The following is a 9,900-nucleotide window of genomic DNA, read 5'->3' on the forward strand; positions in this document are numbered from 1 at the left end:
CTAAGCACGTAATAACAATATCTACCATATTGTATGGAATAAATTAAATATTTTTGTAAGAAGAATTGCAAGATAAAAGGTTCATCTAGCCACCTTCCTCTAGGAGGAAACTGGTATCATTCCATAAAACGCCTTTACATTTTCTCAAGTATTTTCAAGAAAAAATGTATGACATCTTGCAGATCCTTATATCAGAGAATTCTCCTAAATATTCAGACATTATTTATTGCAATTCTACCCAAGTTCCTCATCATTTTGATTTTTTTATCTGTGATTTGAAACACTAGAAACATCTTCTCAGCATTCTTCTCACAGCTGCCTTCACCTCCTTGTTCTTCAGGCTGTAGATGAGAGGATTCAGCATGGGAGTGACCACACTATACTGCAAGGAGAAGATCAGCTCTTGAATGGATCCTGAATTTGGCATGAGATAGCGGAGTAAACCTGAGCCATAAAAGAAGATCACTACAGTGAGGTGGGAGGAACAGGTGGAGAAGGCCTTACTTCTGCCTTTGGTGGAGCTGATGCTCAGGATGGTGAACAAAATGTGAACATAGGAGAAAAGTATCAAGAGGAAATTTCCAAAGAAATGCAGAAGGCTGGAGCAGAGCAGGGCAGTAAAGCTTGCAGACACATCGGAACAAGACAAAGGGTAAAGAGAGGGCAGCTCACAGCTGAAGTGGTGGATATTTTGAGCCTCACAGAAGTCTAAGTTGATAGCTACAAGGATATTGATGAGAGCATCCAGAAAAGCCAAGCCCCATGAGCTCCCCACCAGCCCCATACACAGCTGTCTGTTCATCACCTGGCCATAGAGCAGAGGAGAAGTGATGGCAACATAGCGGTCATAGGCCATGACAGCAAGTAGGCAGGATTCTGTGCCTCCAGTGGCAAACACAAAGAAGACCTGAGCCATGCAGCCCTCTAATGAGATGGTTTTCTTCTCAGACAGGAGGTTCTCCAGTAGTTTGGGTACAGTTACAGAAGAGTGGCAGAGATCCAGAAAGGACAACTGTCCCAGGAAAAAGTACATGGGGATGTGAAGCTGGGAATCCAACCTGATCACCAGCAGCAGCATCAGGTTCCCCATCAGGGTCAGGATGTAAATAACAAAGAGCAGCACAAAGAGCAGAGCCTGGATTTGGGGGTCAGCAGACAGCCCGAGGAGAACAAACTCAGAGACAACACTGTGGTTTCTCATTGCCGTTGGTATTTTCTTGGGAATGCAAGAAAAAAATCAGGTGAAATCTTGTCTGATGTCTAACAAATATCCAAGTGTTTTAAAACCCTCTCCATTCACAAAGCTTTATGCCTACTCAAAAATGTAAGTTCTGAAATGATAAACTTCCTCAAGTCTCCAAGTTTACCAAAACCTGTAATAATTTTTTTTGTGGGATCCCAAAAAGTGAAAAGTGAAGTTGCTCAGTCGTGTCCGACTCTTTTTGACCCCATAGACTGTAGCCTACAGGCTTCTCCATCCACGGGATTTTCCAGGCAAGAGTACTGGAGTGGGTTGCTGTTTCCTTCTCCAGGGGATCTTCCTGACTCAGGAATCAAACCCGGGTCTCCCACATTGCAGGCAGATGCTTTACCCTCTGAGCCAACAGGGATGCCAACCCTAGATCAACTTGGGTTGTGGGATCCCAACCCTAGATCAACTCCCTCTCCACTTTTATTGTTCTTTCTTTGATGTCTTAACAGTTTACTTGCTACTATTTTATTATTAAAGTTACTTGAGGATGTTTGTGAACTGTTGATAATAAACTAGTAAAGAGGGAGAAATTACAGGAGGAATAAGAGAAAATTGCAGCAATGGTGTCTGTGAGAGGAGCTGGGTCTCAGAGCAGAAGCAGAGCATGGCCAAAGGCAGGAGAGAGGGTGTACGTCACCAAACATGCATGAAGTAAGTTGATTTGGTTTTAAAAAGGAATCTGCCATTTAAAAAAAGGGTTTTATTTTTCACTAACTATTTAAATAGGGTCAATAATGGAAAGTGAAGAGGGGTAGTGGCTGGAGATTTGCAGAGTGAGGAGAAAGGGAATTAATTAAAGGAAAGGAAATTAATTAAACAGAAAGGGGCACAGCAATATCCCAGATGTTATATAGGTGATCATAGGAAACTGCTGACCAATATGGGCACATCCTCTGCTCATAATCTCAATGCTCAATCTCTTGTGTAATCTATTCAGGTACATCTCTTGTTTGTGCCTTCATGTCATTTGTAAATAAAGAGTACCCTCTAACTTTATAAAGATTATCCTTCTCTTTCTCTACTCTGAATTGATGACTGAAATTACAACCCAAGACTCAGGATAACCCTTCAACACTATTGACTCCACCATCTCAACCTTTCCTGTCCTGCTCAATATCTTGTGTTCACAGTGAAAGATCCACCACTGAGTTTCTCAGAGGAATTATGATTTCTCTACCATGTTTATCCAAACAACACCCAGAACCAGAGCTATTCTTAAAAATCAAGTTCATATTATCTGTATTTCTCACCTAGTTGAGCAACAACTAGCACAGAATTAAACAAAAGCTTTTTTTTTTAATCCAATGATCCAGAAGATGACTAAGTCTGAAGGTCAGTGTGAATTTTCAGCATTAAGATGGAGTCTGAAAATTCCTGTTTGATACAGACCTCTTCCTTGATTTCTAAAAGATGAAAATAAAAAGGGTAAGTTGTATATATTATTTATAAAAACCTCAAACCTTCCTCTCATGTGGGGATTATAATAATTTTACAATATTAACACTTTTTTTTTTCTTTTACTCACTACTGTAGCTCTAGCTATAGCAATCTGGATTCATCTTGAAAACATTGCATCACTGGCAGAAGACATTGGAAAATCAAGTCATGAAATACAGAGAACCACCCATTATATTTTGGAGGGCAGCAAAAAAGAAGGTCCCCTCCATTTTGGTGCCCTCTATTTTACTCTTCTCTAAATGGAGTCCTACTTACTAGCAATAGAAATTCCTTAAACTTTGGGGAAACTTATTCTCCTATAAGTAAAAGCCAAAGAGTAGAAATCTTGCATAGGGCATCTTTATGAAGGACAGACCTAGCAACTGTGCCCTATCAGGAGCCATACTTCCTCACAGACAGAGGTGTAGTGAGTTAGTTACTTCTGGTCACAGAAGTTAATAAAATCACTTATTTTGTTTACCTGGTGCTACAAATTCACTGCCCTTGATGCTTCATTTACTCAGAATTGATGATTCAGGTTCCAAATTGAGAATGTAAATAGCTCTGAGAATGGTACCACTATAAGTTTTCATTTGTTATCACAATTAGATAGAGTTGGCTGACTAGATCACTTCCAAAGACAGTCTTAGAAGAGTTCATTCTAGAATGAGACATACAAAAGTACCCAGCATTGGCCCAAAAGAGTTGCTCAAAAATGTTACTTAAAAACGGGCTTCCTCAAAATCACAATGAGGTATCATCTCATGCTGGTCGAAATAGCTGTCCTCAAAATGTCTACAAACAATAAATGCTGGAGAGGGTGTGGAGAAAAGGGAACCCTCTTACACTGTTGGTGGGAATGCAAACTAGTACAGCCACTATGGAGAATGGTGTGGAGACTCCTTTAAAAACTGGAAACAGAACTGCCATGTGACCCAGCAATCCCACTGCTGGGCATACACACCGAGGAAACCAGAATCGAAAGAGACAAATGTACCCCAGTGTTCATCGCAGCACTGTTTACAATAGCCAGGACATGGAAGCAACTTAGATGTCCATCAGCAGATGAAGGGATAATGAAGTTGTGGTACATATACACACTGGAATATTACTCAGCTATAAAAAAGAACACGTTTGAGTCAGTTCTAATGAGGTGGATGAAACTGGAGTCTATTATACACAGTGAAGTAAGTCAGAACAAGAAACACCAATACAGTATATTAACACATATATATGAAATTTAGAAAGACAGTAATGATGATACTATATGCAAGGCAGCAAAAGAGACACAGATATAAAGAACAGACTTTTGGAATATGTAGGAGAAGGTGAGGTTGGGATGATTTGAGAGAATAGCATTGAAACATGTAAATTACCATATGTAAAATAGATGACCAGTGCAAATTTGATGCACGAAGCAGGACACTCAAAGCCAGTGCTCTGGGACAACCCAGAGTGGGGTGGGAGGTGGGCAGGGGGCTTTCAGGATGGGCGGACACATGTACACCTATGGGTGATTCATGTCGATGGATGGCAATAACCACCACAATACTGTAAAGAAATTATCCTCCAATTAAAATTAATTAATTTAAAAAGGAAACTCATCATTTACCATAGCCAAGCTAAATTCCAACTGTAGACAAAATAGCCTGCTTATACAGGCTAATGGATAAAGACCACTAATACATGCCCTTTTAAGAATAAAAAGATTCTAACAATGTATTTTTGATCTGTTTCAAAGTAAACTAAATAAAACAGAGTTGAACAATTAAAGAAAAAATGGTCCTCTCTGGTGGCTCAGATGGTATAGAATCTGCCTCCAGTGCAAGAGACTTAACAACTAAAGTAAATGCACAAATGAGTGAATGAGTAAGTAAATAGAGGAAAATCAGAAAGAGAATAATCTAGGGCTTTACTGCTTGTAGAGATCAGATCTGATAAGTGACTGAGGAACTAGGGACTGAGACATCCTGCACGTGCATGAAACCAGATAAGGAAAGGACACTGGAAAAAAGTGCTGCCAACTGGAGACATTTGCCCCAGTGCAAAGTTCTGTGCCTTGAACTTGCACATGCCTACAAGTATATAATTACTGGGAATACCTGTAATTAAGGGTAGAATTAGTTTCTGCACCCTATATGTTTGGAGTGCTTGGAGACGGTTATTTTTGAGTCATGCGGTGCCCGAAATCTATCATTTTCCTGATCCCCTCTCACCTCTCACAGACAGCTCTTAGGCACTAACCTCCCCAGACTTCCAGGTTTCTGGTATAACGTGAGCTTTCAGCACCAGAAACAAGGAGTAGAGTAAGATTTACGGAAACTCTTGTTGTAACTGTCTCATATGTGAAATGAAAGCTAAAAATAATCACCCTGGAATGTTGTCAGGACCTAATTTACTAACTGAAGTGTGGTACTGAGGACAACTGAGGTGCTGAAGAATCATTAGATTCTCCTTTCTTCACCTCTAACCTGAGTGTTTAACTTTCCAAAAAGGAGGACAAGAAGTAATTATGCGGAACAAACCAACATTCTATGTAACAGAAATTAGTACCAGGTTGGAGAGACTCGGGGATGGGGGCACTACTTCAGCCCAGGGGAACAAAGGCAAGATGAGAGACCTGCAGGAGAAAGGCGAGGCCTGACAAGGGGATGGTGAGAGGCGGCCAGAACTGAGGGGAAATGGCTCCTACCCAGGGAACGAAAGAGCAGGAAGAAGCATCAGAAAACGGAAAACATTACCAAGTTTCTCTGTTCCTGGTGCATATTACAGCCTGTTTTTCTGAGCTGGTTGGCCTCGCTCTGAGCTCAGGAGAAATTCACAAGAGAGAAAACACACCACAATTGTTCCATCATGTAAACTGACATTAATTTTTCTATTAGACATTCTGCACATAAAATGAGATATATAAGCTCAGCCCTTAAAAGCCCCTGCAAATAAAGATATCAGAAAACTCTTCTAAACTCTAATAGCATTTTGTGTTTATCCTTTAAGTGACTTCATAAAATGACAGAGAAAACTTCAAATTTGAGAACTTCAAATTCCTAACAAGTAATAAAGCAACCTCTTTCATACTTCCCGTAGCATAACTGCGCACCTGTTTCCTTCCATATCTCTATTACCATTGACATGCTGCTAAGAGCGTCATCCTAACAAAGGATGCTCAGGTCTGCCATTCAGAAGGGCATGTGCGTTCAGGTGGCCAATGGGATGACAAGGTGTAACCTACAAGCCCAGGAGACACTAGGTCCATCCTGATTGCTGGGAAGCTTAGTCTGAAGCATGCTGTGGACTCGTCAGCTAAAACAGGTTACTGGATGATCCCTCTGGGAATTACCACTGGAGATAAGAGACTCAGAGCTTACCTTTGGAAAATTTTGCTAATGTCATCATGCATTTTTCATGATATACATTAAAGACATAATTATTATATATGGCATTATTAGTATGTGATCAATGGTAATTTAAATTTACCTACGTTTGACTCTTTTTTGCTCATTTATTTCCATATCTAGAAAGCTCAATAGCTGAAACTAGATTTCAGTGGACAAGTTTAATAAAAATTAGACAAAGAGATATCAGTGACTCAGAAGACAGGCCAGAAGGAAAACTGGAACTTCCTTCTGTGAACATTTTCTTTCTCCTTGAAAAACTCCTTTTAATTTTCCCTTTTGTACAAGTCTTCTCATGGTGTATTTATTTCACCTTCATTCTAAAGGATGTTTTACTGGGCATAGAATCCTAATGAGGGAACGTCTTTTTTTTTTTTTTTAACCCAGTACTTTGAAGATATTACCTCATTGTTTTCTGTCTTCTTGTTAGTCTAATATTTTAGACTTGTCTTTTCTTCTTGCCACTTTCAATATTTTCTCTTTTGATTTTCAGTAATTTTATTATGATGGGTCAAAGTATGACTTTCTTTTATCATACTTGGGATTTACTTATAGGATTCCTAGGATTTAGAGTTGATATATTTTTCAGTTTGGAATATTTTCATTCATCACCTTACATATTGCCCTATTTTCTTCTCTCTCTCTCTCAGTCACTCGGTCACATTTGGCTCTTTGCGACTCTTTCGACTGTAGCCCACTAGGCTCCTCTGTCCATGGGATTCTCCAGGCAAGAATACTGGAGTAGGTTGCCATTTCCTTCTCCAGGGGATCTTCCTGGACCAGGGATTGAAACCACATCTCCTGTGTCTCCTGTATTGCAGGCGGATTCTTTATCCACTGAGCCACTGAGGAAGCTTATTTTCTTAGGTATCACCTAATTCTCTTCTTTAGAACTCCATGTAAATGTTATTATCCTTCTCTTTCTATGCATTATTTATCTCATACATTTTTCTTTATTCTCTCTGTGCCTTACTGTATATATTCTCTTCTTACCTGTCCTATAAATTATTAGGATACTCCTCAATACTGTCTATTTCCTTTAAACTTATCCATTAAGACCTCATACAGCCACTGACATTTTCATTACCAGCATTTTCACTTAGATATTTTTATAGTTTCCAGGAATAACATACAAAATTCTCAATCTTGCCTTTAATCTCCATAAATATTTTATTTTAAAGTTATGTATGTGGATCTGTTTCCACTCGTATATTATGAAAAATTTGGAAATAACTTAAGGCTCTGAATTATATCTCTTCCTCCAGAGAAAATTTTTACTTGCTTAGGTCAGACAGCCACATCAGAGACTCTCGATAACTGTCCTGTAATTTGGGGACTGAAATGAAGCTGGGCTCCAGCCCATACAAAACTGGCCTGCTTACCATCCACCTTAATTTCAGGGTGTTGCCCTTCAAGGCTTGGTGGTCCCTGAATTCCATTTCCCCCACTAACTTTAGGAAACTGTCAAAATAACTTTTTACATTTTCAACCACCTCTTCAAGATGCCCTCACAGGGAAAACACACCCCCAAAATGCAAAGCTTGCTTCTTTGGGTTTTCTTCTTCTTTGGGACGATAGTGCCATAACTTTTCACTGTCTCCTAAGCTTTCAAATGTCTTCAGAGAAGATCTTAAAATTATGCTATTCAGCTTTGTAAAACTTTTAAAAACGTGTTCTGGTCCAAGTTATCTATTTAGTAGTGACCAAAAGTGGAAGTCTCTGATAATGTTAGTGCTACTAACATTAGCACTACTCTATTATTATTATTTGCTACTGCTAATTTACGTACCTTATAATACTTTATTCTCCCGCCTGCCTTTTTCCTTAATCTCATTTTTTTCATTTTTCTTTGATCCCTACATTAAAAAAAAAATAAATGTAGGTTCTTATTACATACTTCTATCAAAAGAGGCATATGCAAAGAATTTGAATTTTTTTAGTTTATTTTTTCCAAGATTGGTTTCTTCCTCTGTCTTTGCATTGCATAGCAGTTAGGATGCACTGGATGAAAATAAGGGAAAATTTAAAAGTTTATTATCACTTGAGAAGTCTGGGAATGGAGGGGGTAATAAGTTTTACTGGGTTTTATTCAGTATTTCCACAACAAGCTAGTTATTGCTTCAATGTGACTATGATATTTTTCCCTACCCCTCATAGTCTCACTGCAGCTTCTGTAGCTCCTAGCATCACATTTTATACATAATGGTCAAACTAGAGAGGAGGACAAAGACTATTCCGCCAGAGGGTGCCCCTTAGACTCACTGGTTAATACCATATCATAGGAATACCCTTAGCTGCCAGGAAGACTGAGAAGCTGATTATCTAGGAAATGTAAGTGGAATTTCATGAATGGTTTAGATAATAGAAAAATATTCCCTACTGTTGGGTATCTATTAATAAATAAAGTGAGAATTTTAAGTGAAAATGCAAAATAATAAAATAGGCAAGCAAAGGTCTCCACTCCCATATGGCATGTTTCATTTCTTCCTAATCTTGAATATCTTTACTTTAGTATGCTAGAATTCTCACTAATATGCTTACTTTTCTATTCATCTTTTCTTTTTGCTATAGATTAAGAACTTGAGTACTTCATTGTATTTTTGGGTACCTAATATATAAGAACATATTAATCTCTTTTCCTACTTGTGACTAGATATCTCTATATACAACTATTTTCACTCCTTGCTTAAATTTATAGATGCTATGGACTGAATGGTATCTTCACAAAATTCATACACTGCAGCCCTAAACCCCAATGTGATGGTATCTGGAGATGTCACCTTTGGGAGATAACTAAGTTTAGATGAGGTCATGAGGGTGGAACCATCATTCATGGGATTAGGGCCCCTACAAGAAAAGACATAGGAGAGCTTGCTCTCTCTGAATCTCTACCACTCAGACTATGGCATTTTGCTACGAAACCTGAGCTAATACAGTACAGATGTCCTTCTCAATCCAAGACAAATCCCTCTACCTATGCTTTAGTTATTATTCCATTCGGTTTCCTCTGCGACTAAGCTCCCTCAAACTTGCTATTTTTTTCTAGTTGGTATTAAATTCTTCCTCCCCATTTGTCTTTACATTTAGCACTCAACACATTCAAACTATTTCCTCTATTTGCATTCCTTGGTGGCTCAGATGGTAAAGATCCGCCTGCAGTGTGGAAGACCTGGCTTTGACCCCTGGGTTGGGAAGATCCTCTGAAGCAGGGCATGGCAACCCACGCCAGCATTCTTGCCTGGAGAATCCCCATAGACAGAGGAGCCTGGTGGGCTACAGTCCACGGGGTCACAAACAGTTGGAGATGACTGAGTGACTAGGCACAGCCCATACAGTGTGTATATGTCAGATTTCAGATTTCTATAACATACATTATTTTCTAAAACTACTCTCCCTGTCCCATATACCCTACAGCTTCTGACTTAATTCTTGCATTTCTTCATATTCAAGAATACTGACATAAACTATATTATCTGACAACCATTTCTACACCAACCATTCTTCTGGAGCTTTTCTATGTTTTTTTTTTAAATAATCTCTGAAGCCAATATGAACTTGTTCTAAAATACCAAGATGCATAAAACACCATTTTCTATATGTTTAAATGTTTTTGTTTTTCATGTATTTAAAAGTTTTTTTGTTTTTATTCTGTACTATTTCAAAAATACATAAGGACTTGAAAAATATAAATAACATCCATGATACACCATACATATTTAACAAATCTTAACTTTTACCATATTTACTTCAGATTATTTTTTAAAAATAGAACATTACAGATTTGAAATCTTTTTTTAATACCATTTCCCAATCCTTTCC

At 38.5% G+C, this 9,900-nt stretch overlaps 1 protein-coding gene across 1 annotated transcript; it reads right to left on the bottom strand.

The window, feature by feature from the left end:
- Positions 1-283: 283 nt before the first annotated feature.
- LOC122427540 (olfactory receptor 8S1-like) lies at positions 284-1,201 on the bottom strand. The gene has a single exon (XM_043447093.1). It carries the CDS (start codon positions 1,199-1,201, stop codon positions 284-286), a length of 918 nt encoding a protein of 305 aa, XP_043303028.1.
- Between the last annotated feature and the right edge of the window lie 8,699 nt (positions 1,202-9,900).

This window comes from Cervus canadensis, chromosome 25, assembly GCF_019320065.1.
Source record: "Cervus canadensis isolate Bull #8, Minnesota chromosome 25, ASM1932006v1, whole genome shotgun sequence".
NCBI lineage: Eukaryota > Metazoa > Chordata > Mammalia > Artiodactyla > Cervidae > Cervus > Cervus canadensis.